The sequence below is a fragment of the Pipra filicauda genome, unplaced genomic scaffold, assembly GCF_003945595.2.
Source record: "Pipra filicauda isolate LSUMZ 115617 unplaced genomic scaffold, ASM394559v2 scaffold48_size3843733_pilon, whole genome shotgun sequence".
Classification (NCBI taxonomy): Eukaryota; Metazoa; Chordata; class Aves; order Passeriformes; family Pipridae; genus Pipra; species Pipra filicauda.
Genome location: NW_024104631.1, coordinates 3,786,635 through 3,812,999, shown reverse-complemented (window position 1 = coordinate 3,812,999; position 26,365 = coordinate 3,786,635). Strand labels below are relative to the sequence as shown.

At 42.0% G+C, this 26,365-nt stretch overlaps 1 protein-coding gene across 1 annotated transcript in view; it reads right to left on the bottom strand.

The window, feature by feature from the left end:
- Positions 1 to 26,365, bottom strand: part of RREB1 (ras responsive element binding protein 1) — a gene marked incomplete at its 3' end in the record, with an annotated part of 103,057 nt that overhangs the window by 17,818 nt on the left and 58,874 nt on the right. The window contains exons 5-8 of the mRNA XM_027715771.2: positions 22,158 to 22,247; positions 20,644 to 20,807; positions 1,943 to 2,087; positions 690 to 829 (exon numbers count right to left, since the gene is read on the bottom strand). Of these exons, the coding sequence (XP_027571572.2) occupies positions 690 to 829; positions 1,943 to 2,087; positions 20,644 to 20,807; positions 22,158 to 22,247 (539 nt within the window). The remainder of the gene's footprint in view (positions 1 to 689; positions 830 to 1,942; positions 2,088 to 20,643; positions 20,808 to 22,157; positions 22,248 to 26,365) is intronic.

Sequence of the window (26,365 nt, the reverse complement as noted above, 5' to 3'; positions counted from 1 at the left end):
ACATTTCTCTACGCTAAAAAGCAGGAAATAAAAAAGTATCAGGAGTCTCAGGGGCAATTACATGAACCAAAATACAACATCCAAGCACCTTCCCAAACAATTAATAACTAATTTTTCCTTGTTAAGCAAAGTTGATTTAAGCCAAAATCCACATCATTCCCTAACCTCAACAGGCAGAAAAGTATGAAATATTTTATTGAAAGTCTGGAACCGGAAACTCACCTATCTTCATTCCCATGACTCAAAAAAACCCCCTTCGTATCCAGCTGCCTTTTTCTCCCCAAACAGAATAATTTTGTAAGTTAATACCTGAATACTTTTATCAGGTTTTTTTCCATGTTTTAGGCATCTTCAGTTTAACTTGCTAACTTGTTAAAATTTTAGACTGTTGGCATTTTACAGTTTTATGTAACAACAGTGATAGGTTTCAAGGGGAGGAAGGGGGCTATAATTTTTTCTGAAATATTTCCAGCTATTAACTAGCAAGATTTCCTGAATATGCAAAATATAATAGAATTAAACTCTACAGCACCCTGGTGACACAAGATGAGGCAAAACATTTAAAAACCTGTTCAAAATCACAAAGAGGGGCAGTTAACAGTGCAGGGGGATGAAGGGCTCCTTCCCCTCCCCAGAAGGCTCCCTCAGGCCATCTGATGATGAGAGACACTCTTGGTATTATTTCTTACCTCAATGAATTATCTGGATGTGTTTCCATGTGGGACTCCAGCCCGTACTTGCAAAAAAAGTCTTTGAAACACACTGGACAATGATAAACTTCATCGTCAGCCTTCTTATCCCCTTCACCAGAGTGACCATCCTCGACAACCTTCAGAAAAAGGGAAAAAAACCTCACTAGACCAAATTTTAAGGAACAAACCAAACTTGCAATCCATTCAAAGTCTTTCTTTAGAAACAAAGTAGCAGTCTTCGGTCCTAACCTTGCTGCAAGCAACCAGAAATTACATTCCACAGCAGAGAGGGGAAGTGACAGAGCCTCTGCACATGTGTAAGAACATGCAGGACAGAAAAGGACACTCAGTAGGAGATAAAGTGTGCAACTGAGTCACAGATATATCGGTTCTGATGAGAAACTGATTTGAACAACTTATAAGCCCCTATGTTTAAATACCACTGAACTAGCATTCCTCCCCCTTCAGAAAGCCAAGGGAGCTGTCAGCCTAAATTATTTATGCCACTGAGATACTTCCAACTGCTAAGTCAAGTGGTTCAGCGAAAAGCAATGGACTTGTGCATGTTTTCCGTAGTTCAGTACTGATTACAGGGAGAAAAGCATGCACAGAACGAGGGATACTGTGCTAAAACGAACTGCTTCTAGCTTGCCATTTAGAGATAGTAAGTGGAAAGAGTCAAGTTTGGCAGACACCATACATGTTGTACAAGTATTTCATAAACAAAACCCTAGTGGAAATGTCTAGCCTTCAAATAAATATTTTCTGGTCGTTCTTGCAACTCCAATAATGCAGGATTATGCTACTGTGAAAGGGAAATGCACTGCAGATTTTTTTTCCTCCAGATCAAGACAAAACCAGACTTGCACTGTCGCTGCTTTTGAAGTAAACAGTATTTTTTAAAAAGTTTAAATCACCATCCTGCAAGATTACTAAGAATTAAATGTGAAGAAAAAAAAAGCTACGGGAAAAGCTGCAGCAGCAAAAGAATAGTTCATCCTCTTGTCATCCAACATCAATTTTTTGTAAATCATAAGCAAATCCAAAAATTTAAACAATAAAGAATTTGAAAAATTGAATTATTTCAATCTCAGACAACCGTGTTGGCTACACAGGACAAGCATGGCAACTCATATTCAGGGCTGTAACACGACTACATTTTAATATTTCTATGCTGACTGCACGAACTCAACAGCAGACAGTCGAGGAGGTAGCCAGAAACATCTTTTACTTCATGCCCCATAAAGAACCTTTTTTGCAGGTGTTCTCTCCTCTCTGTCCAAATCAGCATCGTGACTAAACTTCCGTTTTGAAGGTAATCGCCTGCGCCTCAGCGGTGAGGGGGGAGTTGTGCTCGCCGTGCTGTTCGGATCCTTCTCGTGAATCTTCATGTGCCTGAGCAGGAGGGGGAAGAAGACACTGTCAGCAGGCAAATCAGGGCAGAAAGGCCACGTAAATTTTAATGCCAACACCATTTCTAAGGTTTCCTTTAAAGGATATCATCAGAGATTCCGTAAACCAGATTGAACTTTAGAAAAACAACTGGGGTATGATCCAGCCCAGGCCCTTTGCAGTGCCTGGGACTGCATGGAGCTGCAGCAGGGAGACCAGAAGCTCTCCTCCATGTCCCAACCCACAGCACAGCACTTGCCCTGCTACCATCTAACTCCATGAGCACTGTACCTGTTCCCCATCATCCAAGAAGCCCCAATCCCGCCTAATACTGCACAGCAATCTACACATCCAGCCTCCCAGTCTTGTGGCCATCTAGTAAGCGAAAGCCTGCAGCTTAGCATTCACTTCTCTCAGTGCAACAAAAGCACCCCATCTTCAGTGGCTATCCTTTTAGAGTTTGAGACAGTACCTCAAATGGATCTGCACATTCCAGTGTCAGAGCAACACTTAGATATATTTGTTTCCTTCTCATCCTTAACACAATAGTGCACCCCAATATTGAATTTCAACTGCAGCTTTCAAGTCAAGATATATCTGGTCACAGTGGTAAACAGCAACAGGTATAACTTGTGAAACTCCATACTTCCAAGGCATGTTCACAAACCTGCTTTCCCAGGAAAACAACTATTTCTTGTCACAAAGACATGGAGAAAAGGAGAGGGGCAAAATGACTCAAGAAGCAATCTCATTAATATCTGTGTACCTGACCCAATTGCCTATTGGTTTTCCATATTTGCAACCTGAGGAAGATACTGCCATCTAGTTCCCTTCAGTTAGATGAAAGGTATTACTTCCATGCTTCTTTTTCTGAGAACTCAAAGCTCAAATTGTACATTTTTTTAAATATAGGGCCTTTAGCCTCACTTCGACTTGGAAAAAAAAAAATCAAACTTCTGCTCCTAGATACAACGGAAATTTTTGCTTCTAATAGCTAGATATTGGAGTGCAGGACAGAGTTGGCCATTTGTCCGTATGAATGACTTCAAAAAAACAGAAGGGAGACAATGTTAATGGCATTTGGGCACATCTTTCAGAAAAGTCACATCCACAACTGCGCACTATCATGTTCCAACACGAGAGAATGTTGTAACCTAGACGAGTCTTGCATGTCCTCATAACTGCCTGGGTGTTATGACATTAAATCCGTTTTAGTTTTGGATGCCAAGGGCATGATACTTCAAGATAACACTCAGGACCAAACTGACCTGAGGACAAGAGGGTATGGTCTTAAGCTCTGCTAAGGGAGATATTAGGAAGAAATTCTACAGAGAGGGTAATCAGGCATTGGAATGGGCTGCCCAGGGAACTGGTGGATTCTCCGTCCCTGGAGGTTCTTAAGATGAGACTGGATGTGGCACTTAGTGCCATGGTCTAGTAACCATGGTGGTAGTGGATCAAGGGTAGGACTTGATGATCTCAGAGGTCCCTTCCAACCCAGATGATTCTATGATTCTATGACCCACAAGCAGACTCCACTGGAGCTGCTCGGAAGACTGTCTCATCACAAAATGCTTTTTTTAATGTTTCCTTTCACAACCTCTGAACCTTTTAAAAAAAACAAAGAAGGCATCTAAACTACTGTCTCAAACTACAGCCAGGCTTCTGAGGGTGTTATGAGGGAACAGCCTCAAGGAAAAGCACCACACATACCAGAACCGATGCAAGACTAAAATGGCTGTTCAGCTACCGCCTTCTTTCAGCACCCGTCAAACACATGAGGAAAAAAAAAACGTGGTTTCTCCAGATCCCCAGCAACCTGCACTGGTCATACAAACGGTGGACAGACACTGGTGACACCTCTCAGTCACATTTATGTGCAGATATGCCCAGCAGACTGGACACAGAATCATGGAAATGCTGCTGAATTTGTCTGACCTCTTTCCCTGCTGATTGTCCAACTGGGAGCAGAAGGAAGGATGAAGTTCTGAGAGTTTTGCTCTCTCCAGGTTTGACAGAACCCAGAGAGAAGCTGGAGTGCTGACACAGCCTCCAGAGTGCTGTGCACTCCCCTGCCTCAGCCCTCTGGTAGCCCTGGCACCACAAGCACAAAGCAACTGATTAATCCACATGAATCCAGTGCTACCGGATCTCACAAAATCTGCAGGGAAGGCATCTATAGGTACTGTACTACCTAATTTTTTTTTTTGGTTGTTTGTTTTTCCCCGGTGGCACTGATCTAACTTCTCATACTATCTAGAGCTTCTCTTATGGGTGATAACAGCACGAGCAGCAGTTTTCTGTATTCACACAAAAATAAGGGAGAAGAAACCAGTTATTTGTTCAAAGGGTTTCTGTCCACAATTACTGAAGATATAACTTGAAAAGCACCTAGGAACATGAAAACATAGCATTCAATTACACAGGCAAAGCTGAATCTGGAAGATGGTTCGTTGGTCTGTGTTTTTATTATTTCTTTCTGGTAAAGACTGCTTTCCAGTTTCAGTGATCTCTTGAAAGCGAGACAAAGGCTTTTGCATGTGCCTCTCTGTCCCCCCACCCCAGACACACCCACATGGTCTGATTGCTTAACCCTCTGGCACCTTGACTGATGCACAGCTAATACTACTCGGCCGGTTACTTTTCAGATAGCTAGAGAGCCAAATCGGTCAAGCTAAATTACATTCATCCAGTAAACAAACAAACAACAAAAAACCTGCTATGCATTAAGCGTGGGATTTTTTCTTCCTATTTTCTTTTAAAGTCTCTTTTCAGCCATTAACAAGTATGCACAACTCCTGTTTAGCAGCTACCCATGTAAAACAGCCCTTCCTTAGGGCTACGTTCTTTCCTCCTGCTGTTTGTCCACCTGTTGAACTCTGCTTATTTTGATGGAACTGCTACTTGAGAGGGGCCTGATGGCACATCCACAGCATACCAACAGGAAAAACTCTTGAGATCTCCAGGTTAGTGCCAGTCCAATCTGGCACCTCTGCCTGGCATGACCTAATGCACGCAAACACACTGGCTCCTGCAAGTCCCAAAAACAGTTCAGCTGTGTTTGCAATATAAAGTATGCCAGTAAGGCAGGGCTCGCTAAAGGGTGCAGCACCACAGTAATGGGGCTTTGCTACGTCTGGTGTCCCTCACTGGCTCCCCCCAGCTTGCAGTTCTCCTTCCTGCAACGTGTGCGCTTTTGCCATGCCCTGAAAGCCAGAGCAGAATCTGTACCCACAGCAAGGAATGTGGTAATCCCTTCATGTTTTAGTTTTGCATATTTGAAAGGAAGCAGCCTGAGCTATCAAGCTATAAACAGGAAGACACCCTGACTGCACCTTTGACTTTTACTGTATAGGTCAAACATCACAGCCACTGTGATAGTTCTCTGCATGTGATCATTAGGGAAAAAAAGAAAAATCTGAAACCAAAGCAGCAGGTTCCAGAGTTCTCAAAGAAATTCGCAACCTGCCTGCATTACAGCCAGCAGGTTGTTCCTTTGGCAGGTTAAGCAAGTTTCACTACATCAAGTTAAGGGTGGAGAGGAAAAAGATTACTAGAGCTACAGCCCAAGATAAGCGGGAAGATAAAGCCAAGAAGTACAAAGGATAGACACAATCTTCATCTCTCTCTTTTACTTTGCAACATGGATGTCATTCTGCCTCGAGAAAACATTTATCACCCAATATGGGTGAACTGCAGCAGATGCCAAGTCACATCCACATCCACAACCTTTCTTTTAAATACTCCCTTCACCAAGACTTCTTCTACTTAAAAAGTTTCCTAGCCATAATTAAGGGGGGGGGGGGGGAAGTATTTGTATTGCCTTATCCTCCTTTAGAAGAGTTTGCCTTGATTAGATCTTACATGTAACACTGGAAATGTTCGACCTCACTTTAGCCTGCCAAGATACAAGAAGAACAGGAACAAAGCTGTGCTTAGAAGTTATTTTCCCATTGTGACTATAACAACATATTTTGGCCTGACAACACTGGCATACTTTGAATGCGAAAGACAGGCTCATAAGTCAGCCTGGCTTTCAGCATCTTACAATGATAAAGGAAAATGATAGGACATTCATCAGTTCTAAAAAATAAAGATAAACACTCAACACTTTAAGTGAGAATGTAGTTCAAAAAAAGAAGGGCAAAATAAGGACATGCACAGAAATGCTCATATTCATCTGCAGATGCAAGTTACAGTAACATGTGCCAGCAGCTCAGAAGTGACCACTACTGCAGCTCAGAAGACAGCCAGAGCCACAGCAGATGAAACTTGGCTCTTTTTTTCCAATTTAAATCAATGAACTGTGGCTCTGAGCCATCCTACAGACCAACTCAAGCACAGCAGACAAGCTCAGGAAGGTACAGAGCCCTGAAATCTGTACTTCATATAGTGGTTATTAGTCTCCCCAGCATGCAAGTACATATACACTTGGGACAGTACCGAGGGTAGAACACTAAAATGCAACCATGATACACAGGATGACAGGAAGGAGATAAAAAATTGAGCTTAATATTAGGGAGGACTCCTTTGCACTAAGTGCTAGCTAGCCTTGATTAACCTCAGAGAAGGTGGTGGAGCTCTATTTAAAATAAGGACAGAGAACCAGAAAAATTTGAAATCAATAATCCCAAAATGGAAATTAAGTCTTTTCCAAACATGTCTGATCCACCTCTGAATAAACTCTAAATGTTTAAGAACTGCTATGCAAAAAAAAGGAAATAACTTGCTACACACTATGCTTTTCGCAGCACAGCTGTACATGAAAAAGCTCTCCTTGTAATCTCTTCTCTCCCTATTGAACAAGGAATTTCACAGGTGAGCCAAGAGGATCCAACTGTGCCAGGTCTGTGTGCCAGTCAGCCCTACCAACAAAATCACATTTTTTCAAGAGCTTGACTGCCTTTCATTCCATCCTCCCCCTGAGAATCACCTTCCACTTCCTCTTCTCTGCTACAACTTTCCTCTCCCTTCTCAGGGTCACATGAGCAGAATGATTAAGATGATACTACAAAAGAATTTCCCCAGTTTCTTTTCTCTTTTTTTTTCCTTTTTTAAGACAAACGGGCAGAAAAAGTTTCCAACCCCACACTGTAATGCAGAGCATGATTTCAGAAGGGTGACTATTGGCCCAGAACAGCAGCAAGGAAATACTTCGCTACTTTACATTGAAGATGAGACTTCTGTAATAATAAGCAAATGCAGAACTCAAGTGCCTTACTCCTTCTCCTTGTGGATGGTGTTGGATCAGTGTCTATGGGAAGTGACTCATGTGGAGGGCAGGGGTAGCATGTGTCCCGCTGAAGTGACATACAGCTCCTGCTGGTCACATCCCAGTCTTTACCGCATCTCCAGAAAGGGCTGATGTATTTTCTTAATGTCAAAGGGATTTGCATGTTGATCGTGTAAGCTTTCTGGAGGTCTCGAAACAGGGCAGCCTACAGCTTCAATGCCAAAACCAGAACGTGGGCAGGTTTTGACTGGCTGGCTCAAGGCTAGAATGAGCAGCCAAAGAATCCTGAAGGAGGCAATTGCAAGATGCAGCTGCTCCCAGCTCCGGGTCCCACTGAATTATGAACAAAACCAGGAGCTCCTGCTTTGCATGCAGATAACCCGATCAGCGCCACTTTGGTTCTTGAAGAGGAAGCATCCCTCAGCATGCGTGGGAATCCCTCACGTCTTAATTCTGGGAAGAAAAAAGCACACCGTGGCTGCACCCTGAGTTTCCATGGCTCCTGATATGCTTCACATCCCTAAGAAAAAAGGTCTGTCGGACTTGGAGGCCCAGGCAAAAGGAAGGTATGGAACAAAAGGGTGTATTTGCAGCCTTTGAGCAGGGTCCAGGGTTAAGCCTCTCCCTTATAACTATGGCAGCACAAGCACTGCTGGCTTTCAGTCAAGAGAGGTTTATGCCAGGTAGGTCTGATTAGAAGGAGCAGCATGTCCAGAGGGGGAGCAGCACGCAATTTCACTGAGGCCTGGTTGGGAAAGTCCCAGCATCTAAATCAAGATTAATTCTCGAGCACAGAATCCAGTGTATGTATAAACACCCTCCTCCTCCCTCATGTCTCCACGCCTGTGGAAACGCAGTGGGGAGGCCAATGAATCCGGGCATTATCAGTCCAGAGAGATCATCTGACAGTATCAAGTTCTGGCTTCATATCCCACATATTATTATAAGTCTCTCCACTTTACCACTAGATGTACCCTATACTCTACGGTATTGCACATGGCTATTCCTCATCTCCCTTGTGATTTCTAAGCAGTTTGACATCAAAACCAAGGGGAAAATCCTCACACATCTGATGCTTATCAAAAGACAAGGGAGCCACACATCCAATCATTCAAATCAAAGACTAAGAATAAAAATCAGTGCTTTCCATCCTTCAACTTATTTAAAATATAGGGTTTTTTCCCTTTCCAACACAAAGAATTACTCAAGTTCCCAAGCTAGTCTGCAAAGAATTGAGCTTGTCAGTCACAATTTAGCTGATATAATTGCTTTAGCTCTTTCACTGTTTTCCTTCTCGAGATCTTTCACTTACATTGCTCCCCTCAAGTAACAGCAATCAAACTCCAAAGAATCAAAAAACACTTTTTCAATAATTTAGAGGAAAAAAAAAAAGGCTGTCCTTCAGAACGTGACCAAACATCTCTGTTTTAAAAAAAACAAAGCTTTTAAAAAAAACTTGTTAAAGCTTCAACTTTGTGCCATCATATCAGAACCAATAGAAGTAAAGGACGCATCCAAGTTAGATTGAAATTTGGACCATGATGTTCTTCAGGCCTCATGAAATGAAAAATGCCTCAGAGGAAGAGAAAAAAGCCTTTAAAACTACACTGGTAACATCTCTTGTCAGAGATCTCTGTGTCATGCCATTTTTGTCACTGTTTTTGTTTCATTCTGCTTAAAAAAATGATACTTCAGCCCAAATTGTCTAGAAATATAGGAAAACAGAGGGAACTCCTCTTTAAATCTTCTGCCTTTTGATTAGAAGTACAGGAAGTAAACCCTAAACAAAGAGAAAGTGAAGCAGCAGTATTTTTAGGAGCAATCATTCAATACCCTGCTGCTAACTCCCTCCTTAAGAGTCTCCTGAATATGACTGGAACTTAATTCAAAAGTGTAGTACCATTATACCCTTGGTTAAAGAGTTTAGTCAGTTGTTTGTTTGTTAAAACATGTAGAGAATCTGTATTGACAATGTATTTCCAGTGTTAATTACCAACATCATCCACTTAAGAGAGCAATCCACTCAGCCCTTGCCAGCTGTAAGGAACCAGAAAGATGCAGGTAATTTTGCAAATCAGACACGATCTGTACTTGGACAAGTTTCTGTTTGTCTTCTCTTCTTGACTTGTTTAATATTTGTATCCTCAAAAAAACCTAAAAATGACCCAAAAAGCCCTCAGACATGCACGCACACTTCACAGCAAGACAAGAGACATTCAAATACCAAAACCCCAACCATATGGGAAACGCCCTCTTACAACTGCAAAGCAATCTCAAAACAAATTTCAAGTACCACCAAATATTCTAGTGGTCACCAGTGTTGAACACTAGCATGAGATAAACAAAATGAAGCTGAACAGCAAGAAGTCTCCATGGCTATGCTATTAAGAAAGCCACTGCAATGCATGCAGTGAAAGGGTAGGGTGGGGCAAACAGATCCCAGGAAGGATCAGATTGGGAAGCCCTGACTCATTTCAGCTGTCTGCAACCAGACACAGCAGGACATCCCCCAGCTAGTGCTCCCCATGGCATCCAGGCACTGCTATCCTGCCAGCACAGCGGCACGGCTCATTATCATCACGGAGGTTCCAGTGCTTATTAGCACTGTCTTCCAGGGATAACATGGTGAGCCTACCCACACAGCAGCATGTGGCAGCACATGGGTGTAGCAGTCCCCTTGGCATCCCCCACGTATCCAAGGTGCCACACAGATGTGCCTGAAGCATCCCCCCAAGTTTCAAACAGGCTGCCACACTGTCTGTCTCCCTGTGCAATGAGGTTCTCCCAGCAGATAGCATCATTAGGATGACATGAGTGTTATTATTCAGATCCACCAAGACTAGCTGGGTATGCTAAGGCTGAAAACGCCACCTGTGATTAAATTCAAATGATGGATTTGAAATCTCTTTTCAGTGCTACCAGGACAGTCTGCAAAGTGAACCAGTGCCACGCAGCTGCCAGTACATGATACCTAAGGATACAGGATACACACACATCCACACAGAGCATTCTGTATTTTTATCATAGAGAAAAATTTTGCTTTGCTGTGAATAAAAGGCAAGTTGTAAGTATGAGTGAGAGGAAAGATACTGATCTACAAATCCAAAGGGAGGGGGGGTACCATTTCTGAATAATTATGCTGTATTCACATTAAGCAACTACTTGCCACGCAGACTCAGCAAGTTCAAACAGGCTGAAATTGATACAACTGCATTCCCAGCTTGGCTCAAAGTTACTCCTGTTCCCTAACAGCAACGTTGTCAGAACACCTCAAAGGAAAAATGGGAGACAAATATTTGCCTGATGATGCTGTGACAGGGAAGTGATTCAAACCATGCCTCTAAAGCAAAGCTTCCCAAAGGACAGCAAAAGAAAGCATTTATTTGCAGTTTGCATCAATCCTGGCGTAAGGAGGGCAAAAGAGAAGGGAAATGCAGTGTGAGCCTCCCAGTATCACTTCACCAAGCTGTCGGCTCACAGTCTGCATTAAATTCAGAGCAGACCTAAATTAACTGTAAGGAGACTTCCAAGACGAAGGAAACTCTTTCACAGAAGACAGTATTAAATCAGATCCTTCTGAGGCCACCGTACTTTCTTGAGCTTGGAGAAAAAAGTTTATTAACAACAATAAAATAAAGTAAAATTAAGCAGGAATAATATTTTTAGAAGTGTACCAAAATCCTGGCCTGGGACATTCTGAACTGTTTCCTTCAATCTTTTTGGAAATTTCTGGTTTTCAGGCATGTCCTTTAGTTAACATACAGTACAACCTTAATCAATTACTTCAGTACTGATTTTTCAGGAAATTTCATGTTAAAAGAAAACAACTGTTATTAGATGGTAAGGACAATTAAAGTAATTTTAAAATTTAGTAACAGGGAAAACAAGGAGATAGAAAGAAAGAGAAAATTAGAGAAAGTATATCAGAACAAGGAAAAGGTTTATGCTAAGGAGCAAACACAGTCAAAGAAGTCCTAGGTACATCCTGCCTCTCCCCACAAACCGCACCCCTTTCCTAACCAACCAAACCCAGCTACTTCCCAGAACCAGGCAAAGCCCTCATGCTGTTGGTTCCCTCTCACACTCTGCTGTTGAGCAATCCTGATGGCACACAGCACAGAACAACTTGCTGCGTCACACAGCTCAAGGAAGAAAAAATAGCCAGGCACAGCAATGCTGGGGACGCTGTGCAGATGGAACTGAATATCTGCCCCCGACACACACACACACACAGACGCACGCACGCAAGGAAGCTGCACTAGATAAGAGAAGCGCATCTTCGTTACAGCAGGGTCTCCGCATCACCCTCATATCAGCAGTCACCAAGTAACTCGAGGGGCAAGGAAGTAAGAGGTTATCACTGCACACACACACACAAGTTGTGCAAACTCTTCCCAGCGCTGAGGACGGCATCCCAGCAAAAGAGGTTTCACGTGCTCAGCCCATTTCCTCTCCTGTTCCTGAACATGTGGTCCTCTTTCCTCACAGCATTCCACACAGAGCAGAGAAGCCTAGGGAAAGGTTTCATGTCTTGTTACATGTCTGTTTAGTTAAGTGTAGGAGCTGGAAACAGAAGTTCCTGCATGACTTGTGCTACTTTACAGGAGTTTGGGAACTTTCACCCTCAAAAGAAATTCAGTTAAGTCCATGAGCAACTGTCACTTTGTTCTCTCTACCCTCTGTTTGAAACTGTCTAAAAAGACAACACACTGAAGTGGTTTGATGTGGGAACAAGCTAGGTCAGCTGCACCATCCACTGCCATTAGCTTGATGGCAAAAATGGGCCCCAAAGAAGTTGTACCCCTTCTCTGTTTCAGGATACCTTTTCACATGAGTCAGCACTGGAGAGCTGACTCTGAGGATTTACCAAAAAAATCACAGAGTGTTTGGTAAACTTCAGCTCAGAGAGCAGCCTGAAGAACTCAGCATATCTATCTACAGACGCCCTCAAGAAACAGAAAGCAGTATTTGCATATTGTCGGCTATTTAGCAGTTGTATAATGGCACTACTACTTTATAGACCTTTGCAATTAAATATATACTTTGCCTAAGCTTTATGCATCATGGTTCAAAAACCAGAGTGAAAGGGCCTGGCTAAGTCCAAATGGAAAGATTCCCCTCACCATTTTGGGTGTGTTTTCGGTTGTTTTTTTTTTACAGCTGGAGAAGTTTCGCCAAATGCTTACAAGCTACTGTTAAGGAATAGCCTATTTTTAAAAGAGGGAAGAAAAGAAAGAGGAAAAAACTTGCTGACCCTGAGAGGGGGTATGTTCTAGTTCAGCTTGCTGGTTTCAGCACGCTGAACTAGAACAGGTTGAGCAGGTTAGATACTGGGGGGAGAAAAGGTAAAGTTGGAAGACATACATTAAAGGTGTAACGGCAGCAACCACAAGTGCAGTTCATGATAGACTTTTTCCTCATTCTCGTGGGTACTTGGCCCAAGAATCTTTCCAGACAACAGGAAGAACAGAGGGAATATATGTTCATCAGAGAAGCACTGCAAGTATTTCTGATGTGCATGCACAGCAGGCTGAACAAAGATTACCTTAACATATAAACTCTCTCAGCAAACTTTCTCACCACCAGCATTTTCTACACAGAATCACCCAACTGAAGTACAAGCTATAAGAGAAACCACTAACTAAAATGCGAACCAAACAACATGTTACTTTTTAACCTTGAGAGCTGACATCTCCACAACAATCATGTTAATGTCAGGTTTATGGCAGAGGAATAAAAGCACCTCAACTCCTCACAAAGATCGCCTGGATTTTCTAGTGCTTGCTGAGTTAAGGTTTGTATTTATTTTGTAGCTCGTCAAGGTGAGAAGGGGAGGAAACATCCCTGAGAATACTAGACCTTCAGAGGAGGTGATATTCCTGAAAGGGTACTTATGTAGAAAGATCGAGGTTTTGCACTGCCATGTGCTCTGTGGCAAGAGTCTAATCTGTCAAGGGGGTTCTGCTTATTTGAGCTGTAACATGGGTAACAAAGCAGCACTAAGCTACTCTCAATACACTCTGTTATACGGAGATTTATGTTATTGCCTGTGAGGAGGGTGGTATTACTCTGCCACATCAGACCACCTTCCCCTCGACACAAATCACACTAGAAACCTAAACTCCTTGAGAGAAAAGTGTTCCCTTTTTTTGCCTGCAGAAAACAAAAACATAAGAAACCACAACCTTACAGTGCCCAAGATCAGGCTGTGCTATTGCTTAAAGGCAACACACACAAAATCTAGGACTGAAAAGTACACTGAAGTCTTTCTTATGTTTAGGTAGTGAGGAGCTCTGGAGATGCAAGTATAATGTTCCTCATTGTGTACGCTTCAGTTCTCAAGAACAATGGAGCTAATTAAGGTCTGCATATAAATCTTAACTCTGCACTTCCTTGCTTCTCTTGATTCTAATCAGATCTCAGCATTTGTGTTTTTGTGTTAACTTCCTTTGCTGTTCTTTAATGATAACTGAAGGGGGATACTGTCCAAGACTACAAGCAGCATGTAACATATCCAAAATCATGGCATCTCCTTTTAGCTCTGAGAGCCCAGAGGTACTGTGGCACAAGAGCTCATCCACAGTCTTTTACCATTGAAGATATCAATGAAGGGATTTTTTTGGAGCATCCTATTCATGAGTCATGTGAATGAAATAGAAGTTTATATAAAGTCTTTACAAAAGATGACCAATCTGCTCAGCAACAGTGAGGAAGACACAGGCTTCTCCCTGGGGACCATTAAAAATTCCTTCCTTTCTTTCTTTAGTTCTTTCTAATTTAATCTTCTTCAAATCATGGGAATCCCAGCAGAATACCAAACATTTACTCTGGATAGTATCTGCTGACAGGAGAGAGACCAAAAAGCTTCCCTCCACCTGTTTCCCCAACCTTACTTACAAAATGTATTAGCAAAAAATGGAACAAACATTTTTTAATTGCAAAGAAAACCAAAACAGCTATCATACATCACCTGCATCCCACAACTACAGTCATCAATTACTAGAAGCAGAAATTAGTCCTTTGTGTTCATTATCCCTGCTCAAGAATTAGGGCACTTGCGTTTGCTGAAGCTTATCTTTCACTAGCATGCTGACAGTGGTTAAATCATCCCCCACATATAAAGAATGCATTTAAAAGCCCGTAATACAGCCTGCTTCTTAATATTTCAGAGGACTGCCTACCAATTGGTACATTGAAATAAAAGCTCCTTAGGAGATGACCAAAGAGACATTTCTATTGTGCAAGACAATAAGGGACAGCCTTTTCACACACGTGAAGTGTCAATCACTTTCAGCGTGGAGAGTTCCTTGGGTATTTGTTTTTAGCTTCAAGATCTTGCATGAAGGTTTTAAAAGCTATGCCAGATTTCCACCTGGCCATCTTCGCAAACCACCAGAAAACAAACCATGTTGTAATAAGGCAGTTCCTCTCCTCTTCTGGAAAAACGAGAGAGTTCATCACCACATTTGGCTATGCTCTGCCTCCAAAATTCCCATCTAAAGCAAATGCCAGCCTCCCTGTGCTACACTGCAGAGATCCTATTTGTACTTATAGGCTGGGCATTGTTACTGCACTGCACCCTACAAAGCACACACAACATACTGGAAGCAGGCCAATGCCATAAATAACAAGGGAGCGATTCACAGGTGAAATGTAGGGAGAGGATGGATTCAGCCAGCTCTTGAGGACACTCTGCCTACTGGATATTTGCAAAGTCACAGGCGGCCTGTGCACATGCCTGCCCTTGAAACACAGGCCCATGTTAAAGCAAGCAGGGAAACCTCTAAAGCTTACGCATCTCAACGCCTAAGCCTTTATCAGGATCCAACACTCATCCTCTGACCAGCGCATTACAATCTTCCACATGCGTACACTCTTTGTTTGCCAGCAAAGGTGGTAGGTTAAAACATCAAAATTCACAGGTTACCCCCCAGCATGGGCATTTTCTATCTTTCCCAAGAAACTCACTCAGCAATATACACACAACACACAAAAAGTGTTGTTTAAAAAAGATTTAACTCAAACATCAGAATAGTACCATACCTTGCTTTAAAAAACCAGCCGTTTGTCTCTTCATAGTGAATTAAAAAGAGAAGTTTGGGAAAATTATCTAGTACTGAAAATAAGATTGAGAATGAAAGTTCCTTCTTAATTAAAAGAAGAAATACCTTCTTTGATAGGACCCTTTTTAAGCGTGCTTCAAAGCATAGCTTCTGCGATCCAGATCTTCCAATTTGAGTTTCAAAGACTTCTGCATGTGGTTGTTGCATGTGGTGTTTCGCATGTGCCAAAAAAAAAAAATTTCCCAAACTCTGAGACCTGATCCTGACATGGTGCATAAACAGTCTACAAGTACCTAAGCAGGATGTAAATAAAAAGCCATTTTGAATAATTTTGTTAGGTATGGTCAAGGAATGGAAAAAGAGAAAGAAGGCAGATACTTGTGATGCTTTGGTTTCACGTGAAACACTTCAGTTAGTTTGCATTACTGCATTTATATGGACAGCCTGGAGAAAACCAGCCATGGACACTGCAGCTTCATTTACCAAACTGGGGAAGCTGTGGCTGAAACACATATATTATCCCTTTACTCTTTTCAGACTTACCACAGAGCCTTTAATAGCTTCCCACTGGAAACTGGCAGGAAGATCATTTCTCGCCTCCTTTTCAGCATTTATATCCTATTAACATTTTCAAGTTGCATGGAGAGCATGTCTTTGGCAGGGAGAAAAATGTGACTTTAAAGTGATAGGCACAGACCATCGTAAGTCACAGAAATGGAAAAGGAACTGCTGGCAAAGTCTCCTCCCCCAAAGGAAACACTTGGAGCAAATGGAGGCATCGCCCTTCCCCCTAAAGCCTCATGCATGTTCTACTGGAATGCAATACAGTAAGTCAAGCAAAGTTTTTTTCTCTACCTCAAGATCCCTCGCGAACACTTACAAACCACCACTACAATCCACAGCAGTGGCATAACTCCTCTGTCTGCATTTTGAGGGGATGCAGTGGTGTAGATGGAGTAAGAGACTTGAAACCTCCCATTTGGTGTCAGGGTCTGGATCCAAAAGGGCTCCTCAGGGTTGGGACTATTCTCAGGTAAACTCCCTAGGGAGCTACTGTGACAGCACAGATTGAAAACCTTTGGAAAGTCTTTAGTAATTACAATCTATTTGATTGGAGACAGTACATTTGAAATCCCCAACTCTTCCAGAGCTACAGAAAACTCTTTATATATCCCCCACTCCCCTCCCTATCATTTATGCTCCTGATGGAGATATGAGAATATTCAACTTTAATTGACTGTGACCAAGAGAAAGCCACAGGGGCTGTGTCTCTACCATAAAAGTGTGAGGATAAGGCATATCCTAAACTGCAGATTTTCTTATGGACTGATCATTGCAGTGCCATTCCAGTTAGAGGAACTTTGAACTCAAAAGTACTATGACCTAACTCCTTCCTTCAAATTCCTAAAAAGCCCCGAGAAAACAATGCCTCCAAGCCCCAAATCAGTTCCTGATGCTAGAAGGCTTGCTACTTCCAAGAAGACTTGCTCTTTCCAATACTGGTCAAAAAAGAAATCTTTAAAAAACTCAGCATCATCTCCAGCTCTTCTTCTCCAGAACAATTCTTTATCCTAACACCAGATACCGATAGAGCTCCCAGTTACTGTACCAGATTACATCAACCCTCCCCAAATAGTAGGAGCAAGACTGATAGGGGGGAACAGCTCGATGGCACATCTGGAAGAATGAGAAAATCGGCTTTTCACTCTGGACATTGAGCACTCTCCAGAGACCTTTGCTCTCTCCAAATACGACTGTCCTCATAGAAGGCTCAGGCCACTCCTCAACAGATTGGCAGCCTGTAAGAGAGTTTTCTGAGATGGCCTGGGTTCAAGGTTCCCTGTTGAAAATACTGGCCAAGAGTCACCTTGGTCAGAAAAGGAAGCAGTTTTTTTCTGACTAGTGTTGCACAAGAGAACCTTTCCCTCCACTCCTGTCTGCTGTGCCCATTCAACTTGACTTGTTGACAAGGAGCCAAGGAGCACTTAATGTGAGAGGCTCTGACTCATTTACAAATGAAATGCTGCATGTATTGTGGGAGTCAGGAAGGGCAGCATCAGTTTCACAGGTGAAGAGTACATGCAACACCCCAGCACAGCTAGACTAACTCAGAGATGTGCAGAAAACAGCACTCTCACTCCACAAAAAGTCTGGCTACTGCATAGAAGTTTTGCTGTCATCAAAAAGAGTAACAGGTAAGAGAGTCTTGGGCACTTTAGAGTGTAACAACACTGATAATCATTTTCTAACCTGAAAAAGCAACCGAAACTTGTCTCCTTCCCTCCTCCACTAAGCTGAATGTCTAATGGCCTGGCTGCTCTGAGGTGGAAAAATGGATAAGAAATTTCTTCCTGTGATGGAACAGCAATAAGCACTCCCATGGCACAGTATTTCCCTGGACAAAACCATTCCAATTGAACTTTTTCCCCTAAAAGGTCTTTTAAAAGTCTGGATTTAAAAATAGTATAGACAGCTAAATAAGAGCCAGAACAAGGCAGAGGAGGGGAAAGAGAAGAGAGGATGTACATAGCATGTGCCTACACATTTTTCCCCCATTCAGATACTGGCAGACTAACTTCTCCCTCGCTCCACTCCGGTGAGCTGAACATATTTGGCATAAGTGCAGTAATACTTGAGAGGCTCCTGCATGACCTTCACAAGCTACACTGATTCTTTAGCAGCACATTCAAAAGTTTCTGCTAAACCTACAACTGCTCTCTCTGACCCCACACTGTGCAATGCCTTGGGGATAACACCATGCTGGCTACCAGGGGTACCAGGTTAGAAATCTTTTTTTTTTTTTTTTTTTTTTGCTTGTTTGGGCATGTATCTGTCACTGCTTAGATACTGCACAAAAACAGAGATCGATAAAGGAACTGCACACAAAAGCAGAGGAAGATGGGCTTGAGTTATCTAGCTGGCACAGAAGAACAGACATGGCACCACTACAAGCAAGGTCTGCGGGAGTTACACACAAGGTAGGACCTGGCAAGCAGGTCCTTTCTCCAGAATCCTGAGGCAGAAACAGTTTTGAATGTGATGTAAGTGGCATTCAGCCACAGCACCGACAGTCCACTGGATGTGATGCTACAGCTAAGTTTAAGATGTCTGCAAAAGAAATTTTCTTCACACCATCTTAAGACTAGAAATACCTGTTTCAGAAGGAGGTACTGGTGGGCAAAATGAACATCTTCCTTGTGTGTCACAGTACCAGATAAAAAATTTAACTTCACTTTGAATTTATCCTCATTTGCCTACTTGCACATTCATGCTTTCAGCAACAAGACTCAGTATTACAGTCTGTTATAGCAACAAGAAAAAGTTATTCACTGAATAAAAACCCGATGGCACAGTCTGCCAACCACAACTCTGCTTTAGCAGAACCAGCTTGTTTCAGTGTGCTCAGGATTTTGCTTATCATGGGTCTGGGGTCACTTGTTGCAGTACTCAGTAACAGGTTTCTGCTGCTGCAGTGAAGGCCTACACATGGAGTTTTACAGAGCAGACAGGAACCTATCAGATGGAAAGAACTTTTAATATGATTTTCCTTCCATGCACTGAAGTCCTTCTTAGTGCAGTCAGTAAATACAGCACTCCATCCTGGTAACTTCAAGCAACATCTTGTTAAGAGAAAAATTTAAAACCAAACAATCTTCTCATCACAAGGTTCTGATCTGTACTTACTTATTTTGGACAAGTCACTGAGCCTGGCAATTCTGGCAAGTTTGCTGCAAAAGCACACTAAGAGTTGCTATATGGAGAAACCCCCAGAAGCAAAGGTGACTGCATCTATCTCTCACAGGCCTGGAGTCAAGTTTCAGGGGAAGCCTCCCTTTCCTGCCTCCAGAAGAGGATGAGGAGATGCCCAGTGAGCAAAAAGCCAAACAAACCGCACAAACAGTCCTTCAGCAAGCAGCCCAGACACAAGTGACTGACCACCCCAGGGCTCCACCACTGGAACTCACCCTGCGATACTGACAGTGGCATCAGCTGCAACTCAGCAGCAGCCCTGCCCTTCTCAGAGCACACAGAGTAATGACCCAGTCTGCCAAACACGTGGCTCACACCACCTCTGGTCAGATGAGTCAGATGTGTGATTTATTCAATGCCCAAGGCCAGTATCTCCTCCCTATGTTTTTCCCTTCTTATTTTATATCTATCTTTCCAAACCTCCCCAATTCCACTCAATTGCAAGTTAAACAAATACAGAATTACAATGATCAGTCCATACAGAATTACAAAACTGCATTCCCTCCTGTTTTCACTACATCTTGAACATGGACAAAATGATACCAGAAAGGGAAAGTTGCAAGCAGCTATTGCTTCCTTTGTGTGACATTATGTTATTTTTCTTATTGTCATCAAAATCATCCCTTTCATTCTACCTATAGCACACTGCTTGGAAAACGATTGGTAATAATCAAGGAAACAAGAACCAGTCTGTAACCATCACTCTTGCCATTTTGCTTATAAGCTATACTCTTCTTCCCTACTTGTCTTGCAGTTTCTTTGTGGGTTGTAAACTCTTTGATATGGGGACTAAAGCTATGTGGGAATCCACAAAGTCTTAATCAGCTCTGAGGTGTTCCACCCATGCAAATAAATGAATGCTGGATGAGAGAGGGGAAGGAACACACACGTGATTTAACATTTTGTTTCCCCAGTTGACAAGTAGACGTATTGCTACATCCCTACAAATAAAACTACATGAAATATATTCGGAAACTTGGATTATAGAGAATTTGCCAGATCTATAGTGCAATAAGTTGTTTACAGTGCAAACAAGTACTGATGAATGTATTTAAAAACAAGATCAAATATGCCAAAGAGGCATCTTCATGATGGCACATGGATACCTAAGTACATAACATCAACACCACCACAGATGTTCTAATACAACGACTTTCATCTACGACTCTGAAGCCGCAAAATTAGAAGCTCCTATACAGCTTGGCTTTATATATTTGCCCCCAGAGAAAAATCCATTTTTCGTAATAATAATATTACTACTACTAAAAAAAAAAAGCTGTAACAACTCTTGATAATACTTAAAGAGAACTAGAAAACCTCTCTCAGTTCTAACTTCCTTCCACTACCTAAGCATCCTAGTGTGTACGTGTGTCATGCCATAGTAGGTCCCCGATACTTCACACTGTCTGCCCAGGTAAGTGTCTTTAGTCAGTTTGAAATTCCCTCCAAGGAAACAAACCAGCCACCTATGCTGTAATCCTTTTCAAACTCCTGGAACACGATCAGCACTCACCTGTGCATGTTTCCATTGGTGGTGAAGGACTGTCCACATACTGAACATTTATAGGGCCTTTCACCTGAGTGCACCAGCATGTGGCGATCAAGGGAGCTCGCTGAGCTCAGAGACTTTCCACAGATGCTGCAGGAATGGTCTGTCCCTCCAGTGTCAGTGTTATGCTAGAGAAAGCAACGATTTTTTTTTTCATTGAAAGTCCCTTCTGAAGTGCCAGTAAAATATCATCAAGAACTATAAACATCTCAAAACCGACTTTAAAGAGCCACTCCATAAAGCACAATACCTTATATTAAGGTGTGCCCTGTAAATACCTCTCCTCCCCAGCCCTCCCCACCTCAATTCCAACACCACCACCACCGATTTTTAACCCCTTAATGCATGAGCAGAAATAGCTGTTTCATACAGCCTGCAGTGCCTGTCACATGCAGCATTTCTGTTGGATCTGCAGCAAAAGGGGACTCAGCAACAACCCATCAGATAAATGGTACCTTGGGATACTTTAAGCTGTGCAGTGGTTTGGGGTTGTGTGAGTGGCAAGGAAAGGGGATGTAATTATGAACTTCACAGCAGAAGAAAGACACTTAAAAACAAATACTTCTTTAAAGGTATTGATTTCAAACTGTGTAGTAAGAAAACAGAAACTGCTTCTGAATGCACATGCAGACTTCTATGGCCATAAGAATGCATTACAGGGTCAAATTAAGGCCATTAGCTACAGTGCTATATATGCACCACTCTCTTACTTGCACTCAGAGACTCTAAGATTTCTTCACATATGAAAAAAAATCCACCAGAAGAGTAAGGAAAAAAAAATTAAGTAACAGTTACAGTACAGGAGGAAAAACTGAAGTAATAAGTATCTAGTGAACTCACAGTCGTCAACCACACCTTAGCATCCTAAGCAGAACCTTCTGTTAGAGAAAAGGCCAAACCTCCTAATTAAGTATGCATATATTTCAGGAGGAGCAAGAACAGGCCTGTAGCTGACAAAAATGTGCATTATCCATTAAAGAAATATATTCTTAATTCTGCCTCCCAAAATTGCTTATATCCTGTGAAGGACTGAGAGGCTCTTCTACACCGAGTTGATTTAAAAATTGTGTCTTCCTCCTCCTTAATTTGCATGACCAGTAAAAAGATCTGTACCCAAACAGAATAACAAAACAGGACTTATGCCGCATGATGGAAGCAGCTTTCCGGATTCTTAGGACACCTTAAGCTACACAGAACAGGACATACATCCTTGTTTGAGTCGCTGGGGGAGGGAGGGGGGGCAGAATGCTGAGTAAGGAAGGGAGGCCAATTGCCCACTTCAGAGTTAGGTTTGTGGGGTGTGGTTTTTTGAAGAAAATGCAAAGGAAGACTAAAATAGAAGTAAAACAAGTGAATAAAGTTATAATGGAAGCATTTCTGACTTGCACATGAAATTGTTTTTCACCAGTACAAATTGCACCCTGGCAAACCAGACATTCAATAAAAGTAAGAAATCAAGAGCTGGTAACTCTACATACCTGACGAATGTGCATAGTTAGCTGGTGCTGTGTAGTGCAAATCTTTTCACACAGAGGACAGGTATAGGAAGACTTCTCTTCTTTTGTTTCCTGTGAAAAAAAACAGAACAAAACAATCAGAAGCAATATCAATATAAAAGAACCCAAAAGCTGTTACTGCTGAGGGTGGAAAAATATAATCAATCCTAAGTACAAAAGGCCACTGCTAACGGAGTAACTTATCATCTGATAGATTCCTCAGGGAAGTTTCAGAAACTTTCTGAATTTATAATTAGGGGCCATTTCAATTACCACAGAAGTACAGCAGCTGTTTTAACAGCACATGGACACATATCAGTACCAGTTTAGGACAGGACGTGAAGGCAATTATTGTGACGAGCTCAAAGTGCCAGGAGGAATTTAGGTGAGCAGAAAATAATTCCTGGAACACCACCAGAATATGTGGGAAAACGTCATCAATCTTCCCAAAAGATTTTTAACAGCCAAGTTGTCAGAACTTCAGATTTTCCACCCCAACTTGTGGCAAAGCACTATCCTGGTGCACTTTTCTAGGGGCTGTATGTTCTGTTCCATGGCTGACTCAGAAGGAAGAGCCGCATTTACTGAATCATCAGCACCATTTCCTTTAGTATCCTGTGTTTCTCCTGGAAGCATCCCATTCAGGCACACTGGCCAGGCCCAACCCTTCTGAAGCTTGCAAGATCTGATGAGATCATACTGAGAAAGAGGTGACAATGCAGGAGTGTACGTGACTCCAAAAGATCACATTATGAACCCGGTTATTCTCCACCCAGGTGAGAATCAGGAGTAACCACGGTCAAACCATGACTACAAACAATGAAGCCAACCAGAGAGCTCAACCTGATTCAAGTATGCCCTTGGGACACTGAGCAAAGGCACCACTCTTTCAGCCAAGGATGAAATGGCACTCTTGCAGGAACCAAAGGTGTTTGCCTGAATTTGTCCACAAGGATGGCTACCGGATGATGTAAAGGTTATTTTCACTGCCTCACTAAGAAGCCCAGGCGTGGCTTCTGCACCAACGCCTGTACATTAAAAAGAAAATGGTCTAGCACTGAAAATTAAACCTATGCAAATCTTCACCAGACAGATCCACTGCTTGTTACCTACACTTCTAATGCCAACAGTACAAAAACCATCTCTGCATGACCAATAGGAAAATATTTATGCCAAAATGACATTCCCTAATGAAGTTCTTTGCTGGATATTGTAAGTATCATTAGTAAAAGCATGAAAACAAGCAAAAAGAAGAACTCATCCTCAGTAACTCTTCAGCTGGGAGGAAGATGGTAGGTATGACTGTGTCTATGCATTTCCTCTCTCCATACAGTTCTCTTCCCTCAATGACATCCCAAAGGTCATCAACTCAGAAGGTTGTCAGACACAAGCATTCATGAAGAACATTGAGAATGACTAACACAAGTTTCTCTGACAAATTCTTTGCCATGTTAGGAGGGAAGATGCTGACACAGTGTTAGAGAAAGTTCTTTTTATGTCTCAATAAAGCAGTATCACCTCCTACACGATTTGGGGAACCACTCTAGAGAGCCCCCTTTTATAATATTACACTGTGTTTTCAAACACAGGGTCATGATGATTTTCTATTAACTTCAGTGACCTGTGGACATGGATGAAGAGCTGTTTTCCCATTTTGTCCAAAGTAAACAAAATTTGTGACTTCACTTCTAAAAGAATTGGGACTGCAACAATCAGGTTCTCCCACTCCTCTCTACTCTTTTGCTTGTACAGTTTTTCTAACTGTATTTCAGGGCTCTACATCCCACTGTAGGCCACACATATAGGCCAAGGCCTAACGTACTAGCACTTGCAAAACATTAGAAAGAAAGCAAAAAAAGGCTGCCACTATGAAGTCTGAACAGCCAAAGAAAATTGAAGTGCATTATCCCAGTGCCCCTCCCCCATTTTTATATACAAACACGTAATTCACAAATATTCATTCCATCCTACTTCAGCAACCTGTCCATGGAGTAATGTTCAGCTCTAAATATACTGCAACTGTGTTAAAGCTGGCTCAGGACAGAGAACAAGCACACTGTGCCGTAAGGAAAATCCCTGCAGCTGTGCTGACAGTTTAGATGGTGTTTAATCCCCAGGGTATTTCTGTGAAATTATCAACCCACTACTGTTTTTTGTCCCCCTCCTCTTTAAATGAGTGCTGCAGTTCTACATGATGCACTTGATTGTTTCAAAGTCTGTTTAAGCTTTCCAGACTGCCTTCTCTTTGAATCAGCAAATTAACAGAAGATAGAGTAATTACTGGTTCACCTTGAAGCAAAGATCAGAAACACACTATAGCTCAGCCAGAGCTGATTAGTATTGAATCTGGGGTTTATTATTAACTAAAACCCAAACTTTCTCCAGTGGTCAGACAGGGTACATTCTGCATACCGTAACACAGCTCAAGCAAATCCAGGGTATCTACAAAAGGAATGCTGTTGACTGACCCAATCCAGATCAAAAAACATTAGCATCCCTACTGTAAAAGCACACTCATTCACAAATTTGAAACATAGCACTCAGCTACCCTGCCAGAGCTGGTTTTGTGAAAACACAGTTCCTAAACTGACAGATAAAATTAACAGCTCATTTGTTAGCTACTCTCTCTTCAGTAGGTTGACCTGGTACAACTGCTCTGCATTCAAGTGAAGGGGAATGCTTTTGCAGTTGTGCATTAGGTCCATTTGTTTTTCTCCAGCTCAAAAAACTACCTCTGTCACACTTTTTATTTTCTTCAAGAGCAAAGCAAATAAGAAGTTAAAATGGATGCAGGTTGATTTGAGAACACGTTTATTAGACTATGGGTAGACGACAGCCATAATAAAGTCAGCATTATAAAGAGAACCACAGACTTCGGGACAAAGGTTCAGGGCAGAGTGTTTCACTGCCAACTCATGGGAAACAGCAGTCAGACCCAGAAAACTAGCTAACTGTTATTATCCTTGAAGTTATAATAAGGGGAACATTATGAGCAGAATCTGAGATCTGTGCGCTACCACACACTAGAACAATTCACTGCTTTCATTCTGCTATGCTGAAAGTGGAAATTCGCTGTATTAGAGGTTGCTAACCAGATTGATACCTGCTTAATATTTCACATCTCACTTGTATTTTCTCAGTAATGTAGCCATTTGCCACTCTGGCCTTAACGATCCTTCAGCCTAAAAACAAATAGGCTATTTACTATGTTTTCAATCTATTTGTTTATTTTTATGCTGTAAGAATCCCTCTTAATCCTGTCACATTTACTCTCAAGCTTCCTTTGATTCGATGCCCACAGAACTATCAGGTGGAATAAAGGTCACCAACACTAATAAACTTCCCTGAAGCCAAACCACATGGTGTACCGGTGGACAGCTGTGTAATAGCACTGCCACTGAGACTAGTCTGGACTCCAGTGCCTCATTTCACACGATGAAATCAAGGAACCAGGGTAGCCCCTAAGTGAGGACACTGTAAATAAACCTTAAAGCCAAGTGCTAGGCAATACGATCCCACAAACGCGGTTGTCCGTATACAGCCCAGACTCTTCATGTAAGAATTTCCATTTACAATTAATGGCTTTTAACTCCTTTCATGCTGAAAATCCAAGACAAGCCATTAGTCTGTCAACTGGGCAGCTATTTGGCAAGCTATTAATAAACTACTATAGGAACATCATATGAGTCATGCCTCTCAACCTTTCTGGTCCCTGTTACATCTTGATTCATTTACTAAGTCTCCATGCTTCACCGTAAGCTCTAAAGTCAAATGGACACAGAGTTTTGGGGTATTTTTTGATATTCTGCAGCACCTTCCTTGGTAGAGCTTGGCCCAGAAGAAGAAAAACATATAAATATGAATATAAATAACCACAGCTTTAACTGATACAACTCTCTCCTTTCACTTGTTTAGATCAATATTGTTATCAACTGGTGCCATCAACTGGTAAATGGAAAAAAACTGATAAAAGCTAAATATATTTGCTCTGCAAAATTCATATAAAGCATTCTGCAATAGCTCTTCATGGTTTTATTAACAGAGAAGAAAAGGCACCTTACACTACACACGTAAACTGCATATCTCGATGGACGTTTTGTTCTAGCACCACCTTTAACCTTAAATCACTTGTATCTTCCCGAGGGACAGCTGCACACCTCATGAGGGGTCCCACATGATGGCTGAGCCAA